The sequence below is a fragment of the Penicillium griseofulvum genome (assembly GCF_001561935.1).
Source record: "Penicillium griseofulvum strain PG3 chromosome Unknown contig_84, whole genome shotgun sequence".
Classification (NCBI taxonomy): Eukaryota; Fungi; Ascomycota; class Eurotiomycetes; order Eurotiales; family Aspergillaceae; genus Penicillium; species Penicillium griseofulvum.
This window is the reverse complement of record NW_024467475.1, coordinates 1639384-1662599: the sequence shown is the minus strand read 5'-3', so window position 1 is coordinate 1662599 and position 23216 is coordinate 1639384. Positions and strand designations below refer to the sequence as shown.

Below are 23216 nucleotides of genomic sequence, written 5' to 3'. Positions count from 1 at the left end.
TTATCACCCCGCTCATCTTACGGTGAACCGCTCTCATCCACGACTTGAAACTGCATATGCGCCAATGAAACTAAGTTGAGACATTCGAGAACTTTATATCCAAAGTCATGTCTCAAATGACCTACTCTAACAGTGGCATTGATGCCGACTCAAACCAAAATCCCACAGAATCAAAGACTTCCATCAGTGACAATCGTATTCACCTCCTCCTTGCCGCAACTGGCTCAGTCGCGACTATCAAAATAGCCAATATTATCAGCGCCCTCTCCCCTCACACCCACAAGCTCTCAATAAGAGTAATCCTCACCACCAAAGCCAAGCAATTCCTAGCCGGCCAGTCCGCCGAGCAGCCCCCGGTCTCATCCCTCATTTCCCTTCCCGGCGTGGAAGCCGTCTACGACGATGACGCGGAGTGGGGACCAGAACCGTGGCGCCGCGGTGTTGATATCTTGCACATCTCTCTCCGACGCTGGGCAGATATCCTCGTCATTGCTCCTCTTTCCGCAAATACCCTAGCCAAGCTCGCCAATGGACTTAGCGATAACTTGTTGACATCTGTATGTCGGGCGTGGGATACAGATGGACAGGTTGATGGGAAACGAAAACGGATTGTAGTTGCGCCGGCTATGAATACGGCTATGTGGCGGCATCCGGTGACGGCCCAGCATATCCGAGTGCTAGAGGAGGAATGGGGGGTTAGAACGGACAAGCACACTGGAGAGGAGACGGGATGGTTTGAGGTTCTACAACCGCAGTCGTCAAAGGTATTGGCTTGTGGGGATGTGGGAAGTGGCGCTATGTTGGAATGGACTGAGATAGTCAAGGTCATTGAAGATAGGTTAGGGTTGAGTGATCGGAAATCATCTCATAGTTAGCATCTGTGCTTGGCTATCACTCCTGTATATACCACACTCTGCTCTCACATACTACTAGTGGATCTTGTGCAAACTAAAAGCTACGAGGCTAGTTAGGAAGGTCTAGTGCCAACAAACAATCCTGAATAGCTACCATCTATGATTTCTATTCCTGGTAGGCGCAATGTACCAACGGCATATTTGTCTGTAATGCAAGCCGATATATGTCATTCATCAAAGCCGTTTATACATGGGGCACCTGGGTATCAGATCAGGATTCCATAAGAGCTGAAGAACTCCAGTTTCCTTGCTAAATCAGCTTCGTTGATAAAAATCGCCATATCTTGGGTATCTATCAGCCATGCCTCTTCTAACCAATTTACAGGGCTGTAGATGACAAGCTAACAATCTATATCCAGACATTTCACAGATTCGAGGAAAGCCTCCTCGATAGTCAACTTTCAAACGAGGGCAAGGAGCACACAAATTGCGCGAGTATTGCGCCTTGCCAACAAAAGTTGATATTGACTCAACATCATTAGAAATGATCGGTAAGCATAGCCGTAAGTAGATCATGGCCAAATAGGTAGGCTGGCACATATTGATGTACATACTAATAAGGTATCTTCAATTACTCAGTAGTTGATAAAGAAGAATAAAGAAACATGCTTTGTCTTTCATATGTCTATCACGATTTCTCCTAACCCTTCGCCCTAGTTTCATCTAGCCACTAATTTCGTTTGTCTCTAATGCGGGTACAGAGCATATATTCACTAGAATGTACTAATTTTAAAGAAATCAAGAAACATGGCTTGTCTTTCATATGTTTATCACAGTTTCTCCTGAGCCTGGGCCCTAGTTTCATCTAACCATTGATTCGTTGGTCTCTGATGTGGCTATGGAGTACAGAGTACAGATATTAGTAAATATTCATTTTTCAAAGAACAAAGAAATGGCCCAACTCTGTCATGTTAGTGTGAAATTTGAACTGTTCCTCGAAACAAAGAAATGTGTGCATGTTTCTCCACACAATTTAGACATAAGAAAGGGGATATGGTGTTTTTGAAACCTATGTCTCCTCTTCCTTTTATCTCCCCCCGACCTTTGGATATATCACTTCTTCGGCCATGGTTACCACTAAATCCCTAAAACAGAATTCCGAGGTACGAAATCTCCCTTTTGCTGCTATATGTTGACTCTGACATGCTTTAAAGCAAGACCCTCCTTCCGAAGAACACCAGCAAAAGAAAGCAAAGATGACTCCTTCCTCACCCGAGCCCGAGGTTTTCTTTCCGTGCCATCGTTCACGGGTTGAGTATGGGAATGAAATTGCGGAGATGAGAGAGATGTTCGAGGCTGGAATGTGGGGTTGGCCCGGGCCACGGAATGCAAAAGAAATGAGAATCTCTACGGTCGGTTTTAGGGTGGAGGCCCAATCGTGGGCCATTGAATTCTCGAAGACCGACCATAGGGATGCGGACCATCTCTCCGACAGCCAGAAAGAGGCCATCATCGGTAGTCTCAAAGGACAATGTGTGCAAGAGAAATGGGACGTCTTTATAGGACTCTGTTCACCGCTGATTCGAGAGACGATCTTCGAAATACTAGCAGAAGCTATGATCCATAAACACGTCGTCGAAAGGATTTTCTTGTCCCGTTACTGGTACCTCGACGGAAAGATGAACGCGTCAGATGAAGGAGATGAGACGTTCGGCGCCCGACTGCAGTATCTGTATGAGAGATTCCATGAAAGTATGTCTACAGGTTCCCTCCTATCCGAGCTTGTTCATTGACCATTTCTTTCGTTTACTATAGCCAATCCAAACATGGCGGGACTTTGGAGATCGGAAACGAACCGCCTTGCAAATGGGATGAGACCAAGTAGGATTTCGAGCACAGAATTTGGAACTTACAATCAGGAACGCCGTAGGTCCCTTCTCAATCGATTCGTGGATGAAACTCTTGCCAGCGAGCCTTTCCAATGGCTACTTAGAGATCTATCAACCAAGGAGGAGGTTGACAAGCGGCGTAGACGCCTCTACAGAGTCTTTGAGTTTGCATCCGATGAAGCTGTCAAATTTGAAAACTCGCGAGGCAACCCTACTTTCTATGAAATGAAAGACCTGCCTGAGACTTTCACCAAGGGTACAGGTGATATCATGATCCCACATGAATACAATCATCTACACGAGGGTCGCTTCAGCTTGGATGGTCATCGGATTTTGATTTGTCTTTTCCCGGGGGTTATTCGCCGTAATATCACTTTCTCGGCGAGAACAGCAACTGAATATAGCATCCCAGCATATGTTGTGGTTGCGAACCAGTAACCGGAAGGCCAGCACGAAGGACTGGAAGAAATTTAGCTTGTTATTCTGCTTTGTTTTGTGTTGATTTATCTCGTGTTTTACCTTTTTGCTCCTTAAACAATTTATCCACATGCTTGCGCGATTGATGATTGGCCATTAACAATACTTTAAACGGATGTTTATATCTCATTGCAGAAGCAACTCATACGCTTTCTGAATTATGACTCACATCAAGGCAATCATAAACAGAACTATATGACTAGGTTCCCGACGTATTGGACATCTTTACCAGTGAAAAAGCACCACATGGGGGTATGAATCACTTACACATGCCTTAGATGCATCCACTCCCATTGATATCCTAACATTCGGTGGTGATTTGATGAACCTGAGGACAATCCACCTTTCTTCTTCTCCCTTCCTCCTTTTAATGTCCGAAATAGGATGAGGCACTAAGATTGAAAGAGAAATTTTCACATCTGAGCAACCTTGATACACAAATTTCGAACTATAGTCCTCAGAATTCGCAGGATAACTACTAGCAGATATAGTATTGATATAGCTTGATCAAATCCGATATGGTCTTGGTCCCAAATCTATCAAGTCTGGATGGTGGGTAACCTGCCATCACCTTCTCAAACCTACAAACCGAGCAGACTCACATACTCTTAGACAAATATGTATATTCGGTCACATCATGAAACATTTTTGAGCTTGACAAATTTTAGTTTGAATTTTACGCCGGAAACCAGGCGTCTCGCAGCGGGATACCCTTGTTGAAAGGGCACATTAGGCATAGACCAAGGTTTCACCATACCCACGATATCTACCCTCTTGATGGATATTTAATTCATACATAAGGGCGATAGGGAGTTTGGAATGTCCTGAAAATTCCTTTTGTTTCGCCTAACGTCTGGCTTAGGGACCAAATTTTGGCCGTCTTACAAAGAGTCGCATTATGCTCAGATATTCCAGGCTACGATATATATAGTGCATGACATGACATTTTTATCTCCCTAATATTTCATGGCTATCTGATTGAGACATAGAATACGACCTTTCCACCATCGATAGCTCAATCTCAGGATTCTGATTAGATGTCACAATGAATGTTGTCGAATCATTCCCCTTCTGCGAGAGCATCATCCCTTCACTGTGCATACTCAATGACCCTATATGCATCCTTGAGCTATTTTGTTTAGCCCTATATTGCGCTCCGGAGACTGTCTCCCCTGTATTTGCGGGATGGTGAGAAGAAGATTTCTTGAAGTGCCCGTTTGCTAGTTTGTATAGAAAGGGGAGATTTGCGCAAGTGATTCCACACAGTGGCTCGTATATAGACAGAATTCCGAGCGGGACACCAGCCCCTAAACCCTTTTATCAGCTTTCAAACATGAAACGATATTTTAGTTGGACGTACAAGTGAAATCTGAGGACCCTTGTGAGACCACAACGGTTAAGCGGGCAGCAGTGACGCCACATGTGCTATATATGTTAGTAGAAACGTTCAGAGAACCGGGAATATAACTTACAATAGACCGGCGGCAAAAACACATGCAATTTCGAATTTTCGCCTTCGACTGATTTGTAGTCTGAAGATAATCGGTAGGGGGAGAAGAAACACCCATAAGTCGGTGACCAGGTTGGTAATGTTGGTGAAGTAGGAGAATGCCACTAGGTCTATACAGTTTCCCTTAATATCCGAATCCCAAATGCTCTCGATAGGGATACACTCTAGCCCTAGGCCAATCTCCATGGCTGCTAGCCAGCAAATAATAAAGGTTGCAGTTCCAGTGACTATTCGGCGAAAGACAAGCGTGCTGAAAATGCGATAGTAAAGTCCAAGAATCGAAAGCTTAATGCATGCAATAGCCCAGTCGTAGAAATGGCTGAATACATAATCGCCCTAAGAATTCAGTTTAGCATGTAAACTAATATAATCGATGTTTTTGAAATTACCCGAAAGAAACCCTCGACTTCTTGAGTAGTGAGAGCAGCTTGATGTTTGCCAAAACCATAGGGTGGGCCTATAAAAAGGTTTGATATGGGACATCTATATCTTGGCATAACAACCTACCATAAACCAAGCCACTTATACATAGCCCAACTGATATTACCTATTTCATATAAGTAGTATTAGAAAAGTAATTGCAAAAAGATGGGAAGAGGAGGATCAGACCGTTGAAAATATGATCATATAATCATCGAAGTTTATAGGATTTTTGGACGAAGGTCGCAGTACGACGAAAAGCCGAAGCCCGGTGAACAAAATCATAAATGGAATAGGAATTGAATATAACACAGTCACAGTTGTAACCTGCGACTCACTCAAATCAACTTCCCCCGCCATTATGGTCGGGTGCGAAGTAGGGGAGTCAAGGTCTAGGGCAAGTCCATAGAGAGGAGTTAAGGAGAAGTGCTTTATTTTGTTCAAAGAAAATAAAAGCCACTCCGGCTACATGCGCGATGTGAGTGTCGACGCTTACCTTACGGAGTACGGAGTACTCCTTCTAGTACTCCGTAGTATCTGGCCCCCGGCGTTGAATTTCGGCCCCCATGTTACCACCGTACTTTTGACCGGCTATACTTGTGGATAGCGGCCTCGGGGATAAAAGATGCTGATCAATCAGGATAATCTCGACTCGCTTACACTAACCGAGATTTTACGGGATACGCTAAGTTTGACACTAACAACAACCATTCGGGATAGCATATACGGAGTAGTTCGGGCAATATAGATTGTATAGATGACCCCCCTTTAAATAGTGGAGAAACAATCGGCTTTCGGGAGATACCCGGCTGGTCCGTTCGCTTACGAGTTACGTTAGGGGGAGGTATGTTCGCGTCCCAAATAGAAAGCAATATTCCCTTTCCTCCTCTTCAACTATTTCAATTGTGAAGAGTTAGTATGGGTTTTATAGGAATAAGCAGCCTTGTTCTGCTGGCTCTCACTACCACCCCTGGTCTAGCTACTCCTGTCCAAACATCCAGTCCGGTGGTTGATTTAGGCTACGCCACCTATGAAGGATACCATGACAGCACCTATGACCTCAATATATTTAAAGGGTGAGAGATGTACCTCATTGGACTTGTCGAAGCGTTCGTTCTTACTCATTGTCGATGGCCAGGATTCGATATGCGGCCCCTCCCGTAGGAAAGCTGCGATGGCAAGCGCCACAGTCCCCTCTAGTAAACAGGAATTCTATCCAATCTGCCACTAAACAGCCTCCATTGTGTCCACAGTCCGGTGGTGCAAAGCTCCCAGAAGCATACGGCTTCAATTCAGCCCTGGGCAATGAGGACTGCTTGTTCTTGAATGTGTATGCTCCGCCCGGGGCCAAAGACCTTCCTGTCCTCCTTTGGATTCGTAAGTCAATGCAGAAATCAAGATTTTCAACCGACAGAACCTATTCTAAGCACTCATAGACGGTGGCGGATACGGGCTTTTTGGGGCCGTATATGACCCCAGTGAGTTGATCAACACGAACAACAACGGGTTCATTTCAGTTATGATTCAGTATAGACTGGGAGCCTTTGGCTTCTTGTCGTCAGAAGCCGTACACAAGCACGGCAAGGCTAATGCAGGTTTGCTTGATATGCGTTTCGCCCTCGAATGGGTCCAGGAGCATATTGGGAAATTTGGCGGTGATGCCTCCCGCGTTACGGTCGCCGGCGAATCCTCAGGAGCAGGCTCGGCAATGCTACAGTCAATGGCTTATGGTGGTCGTGAGGACCACTTATTCAATAACGTAAAGTCATAGCGCTATAAAATCCGAGAAAGCATGGCTGACTTGCATAGGTTATTGCCGCCAGCCCGTATAGCGCGCCCTTGCATGAGTACGATGGGCGAGTGCCGACAAGTCACTATCAGGATTTCGCAACACGAGCAGGCTGTTACAAGCCGGGTAAAAGGTTTGAGGCAGCTGTATTTGACTGCCTCGTCAATGCCGACACCAATACTTTGCAATACGCCAGTGCGAATGTCTCCATAGCAGGAGAATGGGGTACTTGGGCCTTCCAACCTGTAATCGATGGTGATTTTATCCGGGAACTGCCTTCTAAGCAATTACACAAGAAGAAAGTGAGCGGGAAGCGTGTTTTATCTGGGGTAGGTTCAATGTGCCAGAATCTCGTTCTAACATGTAGACATCCCCCAAGCTAACTCCTCCAGAACAATGCCAACGAGGGCGTCCCGCTTAGCCCGCCATATGTGAACACGGCTGCCGGCTTCCTGAGTTACGTCCACTCTGCTTTCCCTTTGTTCTCCCGCAGAGACTATTCCCGTTTGCTGGATATCTACCAGTACCGCGACAGCTCTCCTGAAAATACCGGTCCCCGATACGATACATTAGGCGATCGTGGTCCAACTGCTATCAACCAATCAGAAATGGCAACTGGTCTTCAGCAGACAGTCTTCAACATATACGCCGAATCATCCTTCGACTGCCCCTCTTACTGGCTCGCGGATGCTTTCGCAGGTCATACCAAGGAGAGTTGGAAATATCAGTACTCCATCACCCCTTCGTACCACGGAGCTGATTTGAGTGCATACTTCTCTGTTGGAGCGACTACACCCACTCGCGGCCTGATCGATGCCTTCCAGAAGATTTGGGGCAGCTTTATCATCAATGATACTCCGGTTATCTCTATCATCGACGCCAAGGGTGGCGCAGATAATGCCACCGTGCCTGAAGGTATCCACGGAAATATTGCCTGGCCGGAGTGGAATAGCAGATCTCCCATCTTAATGAACCTGAACACCACCGGTGGAACAACGGTCTACGTGGAAGTTACTGAAAGCCTCTCTTACTGGCTTCGAGAAGGGCCTGGAGTCACGAATGAGTTTAGACTGGCAGATGCATGGAAATGGGAAGGCGGCCGTGGTGAGCGCTGTGAGTTCTGGAGAAGTGTTGGACCACGCGTGCCAACATAAGCGTTTTGGTAGGCTCTTTATTTAAAAAGAGTCGGGCATTCAATACGTGTGAATATTTCAAGGCTTGAAAATGCAAGCGCTCTGTATATATATTTTGTCACAGTTAAAAAGACCGCCTGGTTTACATTCTTCTGCGTTTTCTGCTGTCTACTCATTAAGATGTTGCTATTGGCTTCGACTAATACGCTGAGTAGCCTATTATTTATTTTGCATATATTTTTGTGACATGTTTCGGAATCAAAGAGATACCAATGTGGATAATGATCCAAAATGGTTTGAGAATTGACCTAAGAAAATTGACTAAGACCCATGACGCCCTGCCCTTTGTTTGATTCGGTTTCTTTTTTATCTGTTTTGAAAAGAAGTCTGAAATATACTGGACTTGGAATAATCATTCAGTGGTATATCCACCCCCTTCCGAACTAAGAAGTGCATCTAAACCTGGTTCCTGTCTCGTGTTTCAACCCTATTTGACTCGAAGAGACCAGACCATATCATAAAAAAGTCTTGATTTCCACATTTTTAAACATCCCCTTTAGCAGTAGCAGCTGCCTTCTACCATGCCTCCAAAATTGCAGGATTCCACCATGTCCTGGTCTGCTGAGAAACGTCACATAAGAGCTCTATCGGGATTGCCAGATCAAGATGACCCTGATGAACGACGTCGCGTAAGAGTTATCGCGGGGTTGCCACCGCCAAAGGGGGAAGAGGCCAGATATTTGGAGATATTTGAAGAGGAATGTGAACGGAATAGTCTTCGCCGCCAGAAAGAAGTGGAGCAAGTAAGGATGGCAATGATCGAATGGGAGAAAAAGAGACCCTTCTGGAAGAAATACAAGGAGGAACCTCCTCCTTCCACATTTGAAGAGGCAAAGGTACGTATTCAAAAGCTGGAGGAAGCCCTTGAAACCTGCTTGAAACGGACTAGTACTCTTGAAGTTGACAACTTTTACTTGAATGGGTTTACCGATCTCTGGCCTGAGCTCTCTCTTGCACGATGGGGAATTGAGCTCAAACATATGACATGGGAATGTTACACCTGGGCAAGTGCCAGGTGCATTATAACCAGAAGAGGCGACAAGTGCGAAGTCCTATCCCAGCAGCAAAAAAGGGATATTGTTACGGGGTTGAAGGGATTCATCGTTCAAGACGACTTGGACAGAACATTCTCAAGGCTCCCGCCGAACGTAAAGTACAATTTCCTGGCGAATTTGGCTACGATGATTATTATGAAGGATTGCCTGAGATTATTTTGGTCAAATCCTTTCTCGTATTTGGAGCTCGAGGATGAATTCACAAACAGCGACAGCGACCAAGTTGAGACCCCTTTTGGGGCTCAATTGAATGCCCTGTGTGAAGTGTTCCTGAATGGTGACCTAGCCCTATAGTTCTTTTTCCATTACAAATTTAACACCTTTTCTTTTTAGCACAGCCAGAGCTTGCTCGCCGCTGGCGGTCGCAGACAGCACGCCTCGCCAATCTCCGACAAGATAAGGGTCTCCAACACCACCCGCCGGAGTTATATGAGGAACGCGATCCTACATTTGGGCTTGCAAACAAGGCGCTTCGAAAGGCTAAGGCCTTCCAATTTGCTGCCGCTAGACTCAAAGATGACACCTTTCGAGCCCTGATCAAAGAGGATATGAAGGAAAACGAGGACACTCTCAAGGAATCCCTCGGCTACGTATACTTTGGGATGGCTGAATTTGCAAAGGGGACGTCCACATCGCAGCCGTGTCTGAAATGGAAACTTCTCGATGAACTTCCCACTAAATTTCAAAACCATTCGCAGCTGATGGAAATAGGAGGTTTCGGGGAAGTTGGGTCTAGACTTGACGGGCATGAAGTGCTCATTCTCCTTCGACCACATCTGTATCGAGTTGGGGGAGTCGGCCAGAAGGGCGAACCACATCTTCTGTGCAAAGCTGAGGTTTATGTGGATGAACCTGCACCGCCGTTTGAATCGGATTTGACCTCGGACGAGGATGCACGCCCCAAGAAGAAACGGAAGAAGCAGAAGGGAGCTGATACAAAGAAACCTGCAAAAGGCAAAGCAAAAAAGGCAAGGATGAAGTGATATCTTTGCTGTTTATGTTTCTGTTCAACCCATCGATTTTCTTTCAGCATTTCTGTTTTATGTCTCCGGCTTCATATTTCATTTTGTGACTTGATGTCAAGAGCCTTCCTTCCTCTGTGCGTACTTATGCTTTGTTTTACTGAGTAAATTTACATCCATGTCACCCTAAGTCAACATATCTACACCATAGATAGGGCATCGCTTGTGTATTGGGGTTGAGTAACAAAGAAGTAACAAAAGAGTTTAGATAGTGACACCAGTTTCGAGTCACAAGGTGTCAATATGAAATGGGACTACGAAAGCACTGGATTACTGAACGAGGTGACATATATTCCGTAGTGTCCCTCTGTACATTAGAAAATAAGAGAAGGAGAGCTTTGCGAATAAGCTCACAGTTCAAACCAATCCACGTCGGAGTTGGACGGGACAGAGGGGGCGAGACGGGGTTTGCGCGCTCGATTTGCCTCCACTCCAGTTGCCAGTGGAAAAGGATGTTAGACGTGAAGATGTGACTGGAGAACTGAAAGGCAAGTAGCGAAGACAGTTCAGTCCATATAATGCATAATCTCATGTCCCCTACAACGATATTCAGTATGAGGCAATAAGGGGGGACAGTGTGAATGGTAGTTGCGGGATCAAAGAGTGAAGTACGGTTTCTCTAACCACCTGGGCAGTGCGCCATAACACTTTTTTATCATATTTTGTTAATACATCTTGATACAATATTATCACAATCCTATTTAAAATTGCTTGAATTCTAAACATACATTCTTAGAACATAAATCTCTCTATTCCATCTCCTGATTCCCCTTCTCCATAGTCTTCTCTTCCTCACGATTAGGCATTGTTAAGCGTGTTTCCAGCATTGGTCGGGACGCTTGCCAGGGCCTTCGAAGCCGCACTTGCAGTTGCAACATTGAGGCCGGCGAAATTAGCGAAGAACTTAGTATCGGCATTGGTAAACGGAGCGCCACTGTCAGTCTGAATATTCGTCACGCAGTCCCTCTTAAGGGCACTAGCGCATGCTTTGTTTGCAGCGGCATTTGGCGAGCTAAACAGTTGACCGACGTAATCCCCGACGATCTGGGTGACATTGTTGAAGACACAACCTTCGAAGAGACCTTGGCCATCATCTGTGCCCTCAATAGCGTGTCCGCTGTTGTTCTCCCAGACGCTATTGACGGCATGGAAGAGTGTCTTGCCGCTCAGTGCAGGGCTGCGGCCCGATGTTCTGTATACGTAGTTGTCTATCGTACGAATATTAGTATTCCTAGTTCTGTGGATTGATATCAAGGAATTTTGGCTGGAAATACTTACTTGCAAAGGTGATTTGATCGTCGGCTCCGACAAGTTCCAGTCCCCAGTAATTTTGTCCGTCGCACGAAGTAGAGAAATTGGTCGCACCGTTCATGAAGCTGTTGGAGATAGTGACATGAGAGTTCGCTTCGTGGCCAAAGACATAGTGAACACGGCCAGTGTATTGAGTCTAGTTACGATCCAGTTAGCATTCAGTGGAGCAATCCTCATAGAGTTTGACTAACCGTAACATGGTCAATCCAGACGCGTGAAGTGCTAGAAAGGGTGATCGCATCGCCACCCCAGACAAGCTTGGGGTTGAGGTTGGTAATCATGATATTCTGCACAATGATGTTGGAGGCACGGACTATTCTCAGTCCCTTTCCGAGCAGCACGCCCTTGTTTCCGACTCCGATGATCGTCTTGTCTGAGTGAACACTGATTCCAGTGGTTCCGGCAGTATCCCATTCATATGGCTCGGACGGTTTACCGTCGCATCCTTTTCCGATATCGATGGTGGACTGGCAACCATCTTCAAAGGAGCCATATGCCTTGCAAATGGTTCCCTTGGTTGTCCCTTCTGTTCCGATGAAATCGTATGTCTTATCGATAATGATGACCTGAGGTTCATCAGAACCCAGAAGCTGGATCAGATGCTTGACATCGGTGGGATAAACTGGTTTCGCGTTTCCACCTCCGGTGACTCCGTATGCGAATCCTGGGGGCGAGCCAGTAACTGAGATGGTATTGGCCTTCTTGACTGGGCTGGTGGCAACTGCCACAGCCGTGAATAACAAAATAGAGCTGAATTTCATGTTGAATTCGAAGCCGTTATACTGAGAGGAATGTAATTCAAGGGCCAATTGCCCTTTTTATGTTTCCTGCCAAGATGTTCTTTTGTCGAGACATGGTGTCTCACATGCGATTCACGTGGGATAGAAATGTTTATGTGAAACTCGTTATATTTTTAGTGGGGCGATGGATTGATAGATTCAAAACATTATTCCTACCAATCTATGAACTTAATCCACATGGATTTAGCCTTTTGCATATATGTACTCCGTACTCCGTATCTGCATATAATTTAATCAACGTCTTGCCCCACACTGGGGAAATTTCGGGAAATTGTCTAGCGATCTACAGGAGAAAGAGACGATCTATACTCCGTATCTACTAGTACGGTCGGCCTAGCGCCATAAACTGAATCAAAGCCAATTGTCTTTCTTACTGCGGATATAATAAACATATTCGACTTTGACCTTCTTCCTCTTAGCGAAGGCTATGTCATGTCATGCACTATATAACTACATCGGAGCCTGGAATATCTGAGCATAATGCCCAGATATAGTGATCTTTTTGGTCTAGTGTGTAACTCGACAGTCCAGGGGCAGGTTATAACAGGCTATGTACATAGAAAAGTCGTTCGCACAAATCAAGTCTCACACAAAGCTAGAAACCGAAGTACCTGTTCTATCGCGCGATGGAGAACGGAGTTGTACGGGTACATCAGCCAATTACAGGGCAAGATTTTAACCAGCCAGTTCTTTGCTTTATCGACATGGCCTTTAGCCAGGGGATTCTCCAAACACCCCAACTTATTGCTCTCCATAAGCCTATCCGCCAAGGGCTCCACGATGTGTTCTCCATGGTCTGCTAGTGCTTGCTTGGTAATCTCCACGTGGACCAAGCCCGTGACTAGTCCCTGCTGGGCTAGATGTTCCAGGAATTGGCCGACTAGTCTGGGTCTCGTGCCAAGTAAGTCGTAATTATCCCCTGGTCTTTGAGATTTGAAGGCCCACGACGGTCTTCAAAAACGATCTGGGTGGAAGCTACAAGGGAGCAATAGCCAATGGCACTCCTCAGCGGTCCTGCATCTTTCAGCCAGCTTGATATAACGGCATTTTTCATGTCAAATATGTTTGACGTGGTAGATAACCCAAAGCTTTGTCGGCGTCGGGACGACAGGGAGGTTCCGCGGCTCAACCATAGAACTATATGGGTCATGTGGTATATCTCCACCTACACAGAAATACCAATACTTGAATTATTTATTCGTTCTACCTAGTCAACCTTTTAGCTCTAGCTTATGGTTACAGATAGGACTGCGTATGCTATAGAATATGTAGGCTGCTGCAAGAAATGTTATATATTGCGCAAGGGTAACAATAACAGTGTACATGATGGAGAGACTCTCTGCGGAGCTCTTTTTAAGACCGTCTCTTTCATTCCTCCTCCTGAAGATCGAGCCATTGTAGGTAGTCAAATGTGGATAGTTAATGGACGGATGATTAGGGTGGATAGATAGTTTCAAAGTGGATGGCAGATCGAAGTGGTTGACTGGCCAGTCAGCCGATTGTCCTGAAGCTGAAGCCCGCCACGGTCAGACTGGAACGGCTGATTGAATGAAGAGGATTTGTTGAAGTTATTTTTTGTGGTGGATAGTTTGAAGTGGTTGTTTGTCCAGTCTGCCGATTGTCCTGAAGCCGAAGCCCGCCACGGTCAGACTGGAATGAATTTGACGATCGAGTTCAGTTGATTGAAGTTGTTGTTCAAGGATTGCTTGTTTGATATGGATGTTTGTAATGGGTAGTCAACTAGCCTGCCGATTGTCCTGAAGCCAAAAGGCCCGCCACGGTCAGACTGAAAGTGGTTGGTTGAGGGAGTGGATTGAAGGGACATGAATTTGTTGAAGTTATTTTTTGGAATAATTGTTTTTGAAGAGGTTGTTTTGAAGAGGTTGTTGTCCGGTCTGCCGATTGTCCTGAAGCCGAAGCCCGCCACGTTCTGACTGGAAGTGGTTAGTTCGAATGGATGGTTGAACGGATGGTTGGATGGATGGTTTGTTGGTTGGAGGATTGATTGGTTAGTTGAAGTGGTATAATTCAGTGAATTGGTGGTTAAACTGGATTGTTGATGTGGATGCTTGTGTCGAATGGTTGATTGAAGTCGTTTTCCTTTCTCCTTTTTTGTTTTCTTTTTGTTTTGTTTTGTTTTCTTTTCTTTTTTCTTTTTTTTCTTTTGTTTTTTTTTTGTTTTTTGTTTTGTTTTTCTTTTTTTTTCTTTTTCGTCTATGGTTCTTCTGGTGTTGTTAGCCCCAGGTCATGTTAATCAAGTATATGATGGGAGGAGATGAAAGTACACGTACCATCGGGAACGAGTGACGACACGATCTTATAAAATGGAAGATGGGAGACGGAAAGAGCACGTGGTAGGGTTGCCTGAAGGATGAATGTCAGTGGATGGAAGAACCAAAAAAAGAAGAACAATATAAGCATAACATACAAGTCATATGATAGATGATGAATCTAGCAGGTGCAACCTTGGAAGGCATGTCGAAGGGACATGTTGTGTGGTTGAGTTACCTAAAGGATAAATGTAAGTAGATGGAAAGAACAAAGAAGAGAAAAAGGTAGAACAAACTTAGTAGTCATGTGATAGATGATGAACATGGCAGGTGCCAGACATGTGATGTTGTTATGTTGTTGTGTGGTTGAGTTGCCTGAAGGATGAATGAATGTAAGGAAGGAACAACGAAGTCGGAAACGGGTGGCATAAATAACGAAAGATGTGATGAATGTTGACACAATAAAGGCCAATGTCTCAAGGGCATGGCGCCAGCAGGCTTCATCTCATCAGATATGGATGTAGAAAGATGGAAGAAGTGATAAGGCTTAAGCTGATGATGGAAGACATCAGTTATAGATGAAAGACTTGGTGGAAGAGATGGAAAAGATGAAATGTTTGATGAAATGTCTTTGTAGGAGGATGTGGGGAGATGAAGAAGGAAGAAAAGAAAAAGAGATGAGGGTAGAAACAGGGGTATTTATACCCCAAGGGTTAGGAAGGAAGGAACGAAGAAAGGAAGGACGTTTGCACCTTCCTAAATAGGGTGCCCTTCCGGTCACCCCTCATTTCCTCACTCCGCCTTTACAACTACTTGCACTAAAGTCTGACCAACTTTCTATTACTAGAGTAGTCTTTAAAGTCATGAAGAGATGGGATGGTGTATACACTGTGTAGGTTTACACCGCTAGATAATATCACTACCACTCGGACACATCCACATGGTTGTATTTCAGCTCTGTTTAGCTAACTACGTCTCGTAGAAACGGACAACCTTGTCAACTAAAGATGCAGGTTGTTGGGATGCGTTAAGATTTATAGATCACTTAAGGTTACACGCTAACTGTGTTTGGAATGGCGTTCACGGGTACGTGCACGGTCCTTTGTGTCATGCAGTACAATCTTGGCATTTGATACGCACATAAGTATAAGCAGTCTATGTACAGTGCGACCTCCCGAAATATTGGGCCAAACCAAAGTACTCAGATATACCGCCCTTTATACCCCTTCCTTTTGGGTATTCTGCCACAAGAATACAGGGCCGCATAAGCGGCCAAGTGATGTCTTTTCAGTGGTCTTTCCAGTGGTATGTTTAGTAGTCTTCTCAGATATCATTCTGTTTAGATAGGTCGACGGTGGGAAAAAGCTAAAAATGGCTTAATTTGTGCCAGCGACTTCTTTTATAACTTTGCTACCAGCATCACAGCCTTATATCACGTGTATAGAAGCTAACTTTATTTCGGAGTTTTAGACTAGTAGAACTGGCAGAATATAAACGGCAGTGTACAAGGCGGTATATCCAGGTAGCTTGATTTAGCCCAATATTTTGGAGGTCCCACTGGACTCGGATACAATACAATAGGGCTGTTTGCAAACACTATCTGGATCTCCGCAATTTGTAGTCCTCCTGGCCATCGCTCGAACCACACCCGACCGGGAAAAATGCAGTATGGACATCAATGAAGACGCAGGTATGGAAGGAACGCTGATACCTACTGTGGCACTAGGTTGGTATGAAAAAGAAAGATCCTCCATCTAGCTACTATGGTAGTATCATTCGAGGTGTTCATTGAAGACCATGGGATATGCACGACAGCGTGAGAGATATAGGTACCACAGGGATAGACTAGTGAAAGTGGATGCACCGGGCTCATCGGTGTTGCAGCCGTGACAGATTCGTATTTGATGAGCATGCTGCTTGGTCGCCTTTACTTAAGCATGCTATTGTTGCGCGCTCCCTTTGGGGCCATAGAGCCTTAGAAATGCCTTTACTTCATAGAAGTATCACTGTTTCTTGACTGCTGTTTATTCCTCTCTTCCTTCATAGATTGTGTTTCCCAGTATTGATTTCAGTCGCTATTTAACTTCAGTTGACGACTATTGCCATCATTTTCTTAGCTCCCAGGGAGACTCAACCAAATGTGCAACACAATATTTGATTGACTGAAGTGTGAATGCAGCAGTCTGTGTTTTCCTTTGCCTATGACGATCCGAATATTCTGAATATTATACTCAGAAAGTCCTGAAACTGAAAGTTCCCAAGTATATCTGTTGTTCGATGCTCTTTTTGTGTGTTGCCAAGGCGGGTGAGGCTCATTTCTACTGGCATTTTATGCTGGTCAGTTAATTCACATAGTGGAAAGGGGACTCGCCCTCAATCAACAGCAAGCGAGAGGATCTTGAACAAGAGATCAATTCCTGTGTTGCCTACGAGCCTTGAATGATCAGGTCATTCGTGGGAGGCACTGATTCTCCAATGCAGCATAGCCATGTCCGACAGATCTCGAGGCTAGTCAGTAATTTGAAGCCTTCAGGAGCCTGGTGGTGTGTCAAGTAATTCATCGCTGTATAAAAAGGTGTGACAACAGAAGGTATCAGAAGGTAGCTTACCACAAGCACAAGCTCTCAGTAGAGATACGATAGGTATGGGTTGTGTTCTCCGGTAGACGGGGCGGCGGCGGGATGTGCAGGACTTGGTGACTGGGAGGAGATGTTTCAAAATGCAGCCTTGATAGGCCCATGGGCTCAGATTGTATAGGCCGCAGATTCCGGATTTCACAGCTCATAACTCAGCCTCTGGATTATCTCGTTTATGTTGCTTTAGCTCGAGAGAATGCATGGCCTGCAATACCGAATAGTGCTGAATCGGAATGATTAGGCATGGACCGGGGGGATAACCGTGATCACGAGCGTCTGAACGACGGCAGGACGGAAGCAGTAATGGCTGCCCCGGGAATCTTTCATTAAACCAGCCCTTCAACACACAGCTCTGCATTAGTTCCCGTAGATGCTGTAACGTTAGAGAGCAAGGATAGAGAGTATTGTATGTGATGTCTGCCGTTTGGTATGAGTTTCAAAGTGTCGACGATCCTGAAAACACACTTCCACAGCTCTAACTCCTCTCTGGGCCACAGCCAATATGAGTACATGACGCGAATCCAAGGTCCACATTTCTGGAATCTCCAGCTTGGAAATTTTCGGATAAGTCGAAGGACATCAAGGTAGCTCAATTCTATGTATTTAGCCCCAACTAGCTTTCTCGCGCTGTTTGTCGCCTGCACGATCGCGCGGAATTCTGGTATTCCATCAGGGGAGCAATCAATCCGGATATTAAGATATAGGACCCGATGTTCGCATAGAATACGAGCTGTCTCCTTGTTGGGGCTTCTATTGCAAGGAAGAATGGTGGACCATAAGGTGCGCTCGTGTTCTTGATGAAATCGTCGAAGAGACAGTTCCAGATCTGGAAACGTAGCTCTGGTGGTAGCTTTGAAAATTCACCGAGTTGGGCGAAAAGTGGGGGTTTGGACTCCTCTCGGGAACTATTGTGGTTCGTCTTGCTAGTATCAGGGCGTCGACTTGAAATGGGGTGATGAAGAAGAAAGTAGATGGAAGCAGAGAGAGGCGAGAGACTTATCCATGGAAATATTCTGGCCTTGTATTGATTCTCGCAGTTGCGCATTTACAGCAGGCTCCGGCAGGGTTAAAGATGTTGTATTTATATGAAGATGTATACTAAAACGGCCCCCAGGATGCTCCACATCTGACCAATGTTCACTCCAGCTGCGGCAAGCGCACCGGATCCATAATCCAAACTCAGGGAATTATTCCCGAACCCCATGCTCGGTGTCCATGTCACTGGAGTTCCCTCGTTCAAGACATCCGAGCGTGCATCATCAATCCTCCCCAAGAAGTCGATCGTCAATATACCGGAAATTCTTGGCGTCTCCTCACCCGTTTCGGCAAAGGGATTCGCGTAAATCCACGATTGGATCCTGAAACTGGCCGAAGAGTCGTCAAATGTCATCTGCATGGTCGGGTTTGTCACGCCTCTAATGTCGTCACGGTTACCATCGATTGATATGGGATTGACACCCCACCATCCCTCGGTACGACTGCAGGTCGACATATTCATATGGAAGCCACCAAGCGGGTTCTGCTCTAGCTCCGAGCTCCCTGTCACTCTAAAAGGGAGTCCATCCCCAGTGTTCTGGGAGACAGTCAGGTTAAACTCTGGCTTCGTGTCTCTATTCGCGGGGAATGCATAACGCCTGTCGCAGATCAGCCAGCTGTCAGAAGAGTGGATATTAGAAAGGGGCATATACTTACGACTTCTCAATCGCCTCAAATACAAAGGGCATATCCCGAATCTGCATGTTGCCGGAATCGATATAATCGTTAAAATACTTCGTGAAGTTTGAGTACGAGGTGAACAACGAAATGTCGATTGGATTTGTGTTCTCCGGTCGATCATCTTCCGGTTCTGTCTCTGTGATTGCGAGGATTGCTGGGTAGGACCAGCTGTACGTGATGTTCCGCAGCCGCCCACAGAGTTCCAACTCTCCCTCCTCTTCGATCTCGGATTTGCTGCGGTCGTCTCGAGGGTTGACGTCGGAGATGGTGAATACGGCGCTGCCGTTGTAGTATCTATAGGCAGGTTCTTAGTATACCCTCAGTGTGGTCTGTTGATGTGAAGTTGAACGCACGAGCCAATCCATGGATAATAGTAATAATCCAAACCCGTCACGTTCCGTGGTCGATAATTCTTATCCGGGTCATAATCAACATTCGTTTTGCCTAGAGCCTGTGCTGCGAGAAACAGCGATAGCTGTAATAATGTCGCGGTGCGGCACATTGCGGCTTTCGCTTAGGCTGTCACAAACTAGATGAACTGGGAATTACCGCTTGTAGCAGGCGCAAAATGGAATTCAAGAACTGGAGTCCACACCGCGGGGGTCACTCTCCCTTTTAACCTTTCAATTTTCGAGCTACTCTGCTGGATACGAGATCTAGCCTATTTTGATTCGCTAGGAGTGCTAGGACCCTAGACCGCAGCTTGGCTTTCTTGGCTGTTTCTTCCAGCATTTGAGTCCGATGGGTGACTCTGCGCTAGTATGATTAGTGTCAATATGTGCGTTTATTGTTGTTTCTGGTCGTTTATTTGACTTTAGGTATATCAAATAAAGTTTGGGTGGAGACCGAAGCTCTGGCTCATGCAGGGACAAGTCCGCTACCATCACTAAACTGCCCAGCGTCTCTAAGTATTCAAATGCGATGAATGAATTATGCAAGGGTTGTGCGATTCTAATCAACCATTTGCCCGCTTTTTCTTTTGCCATCGACCGATAAAACTGGCAGGATATATAACTAGAACGATATCTGGAAAACCCACTAAATATATCACTGAGAAGACATCACAAAGCCGCTTATGCAGCCGACTATTCTTCTAAGATTGTGCTTCTTCAATTGAATACCTTAACAAAGATGATATATTCCACAATGGCTCGGCCCGGGACCATATTTGAATCGAACGCGCATGAAAATATATAGTGGTGACTCCTTCTAAACCGCATTTCACCATATGTCATTCTTATATGCCAAGAATGCTAGTCTCCTACGTTCATGCTAGCGTAAGTGTCGCAGTTTTCACAGCTTATCACCTATTCCTATATGGAGTACTCCGTAGACAACCTGTATCTAGATTGTGTCGTAGATAATATTTCAATTCACACTGCAGTCAAACTACTTCTTCCTACTAACACGGTGAAATCACCTACTGTATTGTCGATTCTATTCTATTCGGGATGATCTACACGTATCTCGAGCAGGAATCAGAATTGAGTAATATCGCCACGAAGTCGGCCATCGCGTTTGGGTTCGCCAACTACCGGTGTCTATAGATAACTCATCTGGGTATATATTTTCCATTACGGCCTTGTGTAACTCCATGTACTTAATCTCTTTATTCGCTGATCCTGACCCCTCTACGTAGGCCTCAAATCAAGCTTGCCCCTGTCCTTTGAGCCTGCCGCAATGGAAATGCGCCCCCTACATCCAACTAAAGCGGGTTAGAGACTAGAATACATTGATTCGCTAGCTGGATCAAACACGACTAATAAAGTCTTATGGATGAAGGAGCGTTGTTAACCTTGGAAGGTCCCACCCTGGAACCTTGGGAGCCTCGATTACATAAGGTTGGTGGGGCCAGGCACCGGGCATATGCAAACCCTGCAAACTTCTCAGGAGCACAGAGGTGCTTGCTCACTTCTAGGATGTATATCTTGCCGATGTTTGTCTCAGTCGCCCAACTTATCCAGTGATTACCCATGGCTACTCGACCGAGCGTTTCGGTTCCTGGGCTTCCGAGGCGCCAAGTGGCATCCCGGCGCCATAAGCGGGTCCAGGTGGCTCGGGCATGCGATGAATGCCGACTCCGACGCAGGAAGTGCGATAACAAAGTCCCTTGTACGAACTGTACAACAATAGACCGAATATGCAGCAACAGTGGAGCGCCCAAAGCATCTACGCTCACCCAAGCCTCTGAGGAGATTGAGTGGCTGAAGCAGAGAGTCCAGCAGCTAGAAGCGGAACTGGAGCAGCGGTCTCATGAGACCAATAATCTTCCCACACCAACAGGGTCTTCCTCATCGCCACCTCGCGTCTTTTCACCGAGGAACTCTGAAATTCCTGACTCGAGTGGTTTGAAGAAATATTGGGGTGGCATACAGCTTCGCCCTGCGCGATCATCTAATGACACATGGCTTGGCCCGTCATCACTGCATTCTTTCATCCAGCGCCTCAGTGTGTATTTGAGTCTCAATCTCCAACAAACCCATTCTCCCAACAATTTGTTGCCCATCTCAGCAAGTGACAACAAATTGCTGGACAGACCAGAAGGCCCCGACATAGACCCAGCACGTAGGCTGGTCTCAACGGGGAAACTTTCTAATGCCGGTGTCTACCTAAGCCCAATACAAGAAGAGTATTTTATCAACTTCTTCTGGCACACATATCACACCTCATTATTCCCAATATTGGATGAATCCCAGTTCAAGCAGCATTACCAGTCTCTATGGGTGTCTGGTGGCAAAGAACGAAAACCATCAGCCCTCGTCGACATCATCATTGCCATGTGTATGCAATATGGAATTTCAGCTCTGCCCTCAGACACCCAAGGATTCCTTGTAGAAGGCAAGGATGCTTTGGTTGCCGGTCGATGGCACTTTTGGCGTGGGCAGACGCTGCTCACATACGAGCTCGAAAGTCCGTCCCTTTCAACATTACAGTGCCATTTACTTTGCGCAGTCTATCTGTGCGGCGGGTCTTTCCACAATATGTTGGACAATTCAATAGGTCAAGCTGTGCGCACAGCTCATGCTTTGGGACTCCATTTAGACCCCTCGCTGAGCATGCCTGAGCAAGACCGCGAAATGCGGAGACGCTTATGGTGGGCGGTCTATCTTATGGATAGCAAAGCCGGAATGAAGCTCGGTCGTCCTTTCTTGCTACGTGATTCTCATGTCATGCCTTCCCTACCTAGTGACAGCTTCGAGGCTGCAAGAATGTCGGGATCCGCTTTTGCACCTATTGGCGACAATTCCACCTGGCTAAGCTATAACCTCCACCAGACGGAGCTATACATCAAAGCACGAGCTGCCTACACGAGCTTCTATGATCAGGAACTTCACTTGCAGAATGGCCAGACGATATGGGATGATCGTCATGTCCTCGAAGCCAGCGCGGAGGTTCTGTTTCCACATATCCAGATCCTGGAAAAATGGAGCAACACCGTACCAGACTCTCTAAAGTTGAAGCGTCAAAATAACGGCAGGCCTCTTTCGACAGATGGCACAAGCCTGTTAATAGAGCAGTTCGCTCCGATCTGGCTCCAGCGGCAGCGCGTTCTTCTGGAACACTCATACCACCATCTCAGCGTCAATCTATACCGGCCACTGATCTCATTCTCTTCCAAGCCGTCGTTAGGATCTCGAGCGGAGGAGATCTCTATGCGCTGTGCTTCCCATGCTATCATGCTATCGAAGATTACGGAACAAGTTCTTGTAGAAACTTCCATTCTCGATGGGTGGCATGAGGCCTTCCACTGCCAATGGAATGCAGCTATGACATTGATTGGCTTTGTCATGGTGTATCCGGAAGCACCATTGGCCACCGAAGCCAGGAATGCAATCGGCCTTGCAATCGATGTGTTTGATAACTTCGGTGCCAAGTTCTTTGTTGCGGCTAATGCGGCCAAAATTATGCGAGATCTATGTGCTAAGGTTGATCTCCTGGCACAGCATAACCAGTCCCAGCGTGATCCTTTGAATGGTGTTCAAACTATCTCTATGGATGATTCTATGAGTATACCGCAAGATCTCTCATTCGATGCTTCTTCAAGCTCATACACAAATGTTCTTGTGCCAGATTTGAGTTTGTTTGACATGGCGGTTGATGTGGATTTCTGGAACAACCTGGACGCGCTTTGGCCAGAAGCTGAGAATTTTCAATTCCACTCGGAGATCTGAGAATCTGACATTTTAGTCGGAAACATAATGACCAATCCTACAAGGACAAATCATAAATATGGAAGTTCCAAGGCTGAAAACATCGATAGTGCGGAGTTGCGG

The 23216-nt window shown here is 45.9% G+C and overlaps 7 protein-coding genes across 7 annotated transcripts; 4 read left to right on the top strand and 3 right to left on the bottom strand.

The window, feature by feature from the left end:
• Window positions 1-107: 107 nt before the first annotated feature.
• PGRI_051540 (Flavoprotein) lies at window positions 108-875 on the top strand (the record flags this gene model as incomplete). Its single annotated transcript, XM_040792867.1, has 1 exon — window positions 108-875. The coding sequence occupies one exon, from the start codon at window positions 108-110 to the stop codon at window positions 873-875; it is 768 nt and encodes a 255-aa protein (XP_040644834.1).
• A 1106-nt stretch (window positions 876-1981) lies between these two features.
• On the top strand, window positions 1982-3181 carry PGRI_051530 (uncharacterized protein; the record flags this gene model as incomplete). Its single annotated transcript, XM_040792866.1, has 3 exons — window positions 1982-2017; window positions 2069-2606; window positions 2670-3181. 3 exons carry the CDS (start codon window positions 1982-1984, stop codon window positions 3179-3181), a joined length of 1086 nt encoding a protein of 361 aa, XP_040644833.1.
• Window positions 3182-4566: 1385 nt separating this feature from the next.
• PGRI_051520 (uncharacterized protein) lies at window positions 4567-5510 on the bottom strand (the record flags this gene model as incomplete). The annotated part of the gene is made up of 4 exons (XM_040792865.1): window positions 4567-4645; window positions 4693-5066; window positions 5120-5187; window positions 5489-5510. The coding sequence occupies 4 exons, from the start codon at window positions 5508-5510 to the stop codon at window positions 4567-4569; spliced, it is 543 nt and encodes a 180-aa protein (XP_040644832.1).
• Window positions 5511-6280: 770 nt separating this feature from the next.
• On the top strand, window positions 6281-10170 carry PGRI_051510 (Carboxylesterase, type B; the record flags this gene model as incomplete). The annotated part of the gene is made up of 6 exons (XM_040792864.1): window positions 6281-6527; window positions 6587-6909; window positions 6960-7268; window positions 7332-8052; window positions 8733-9464; window positions 9521-10170. 6 exons carry the CDS (start codon window positions 6281-6283, stop codon window positions 10168-10170), a joined length of 2982 nt encoding a protein of 993 aa, XP_040644831.1.
• An 837-nt stretch (window positions 10171-11007) lies between these two features.
• PGRI_051500 (polysaccharide lyase family 1 protein) lies at window positions 11008-12281 on the bottom strand (the record flags this gene model as incomplete). Its single annotated transcript, XM_040792863.1, has 3 exons — window positions 11008-11417; window positions 11488-11656; window positions 11712-12281. The coding sequence occupies 3 exons, from the start codon at window positions 12279-12281 to the stop codon at window positions 11008-11010; spliced, it is 1149 nt and encodes a 382-aa protein (XP_040644830.1).
• A 6026-nt stretch (window positions 12282-18307) lies between these two features.
• PGRI_051490 (uncharacterized protein) lies at window positions 18308-19444 on the bottom strand (the record flags this gene model as incomplete). The annotated part of the gene is made up of 3 exons (XM_040792862.1): window positions 18308-18860; window positions 18919-19236; window positions 19296-19444. The coding sequence occupies 3 exons, from the start codon at window positions 19442-19444 to the stop codon at window positions 18308-18310; spliced, it is 1020 nt and encodes a 339-aa protein (XP_040644829.1).
• A 1471-nt stretch (window positions 19445-20915) lies between these two features.
• On the top strand, window positions 20916-23114 carry PGRI_051480 (Zn(II)2Cys6 transcription factor; the record flags this gene model as incomplete). Its single annotated transcript, XM_040792861.1, has 1 exon — window positions 20916-23114. The coding sequence occupies one exon, from the start codon at window positions 20916-20918 to the stop codon at window positions 23112-23114; it is 2199 nt and encodes a 732-aa protein (XP_040644828.1).
• Window positions 23115-23216: the final 102 nt, after the last annotated feature.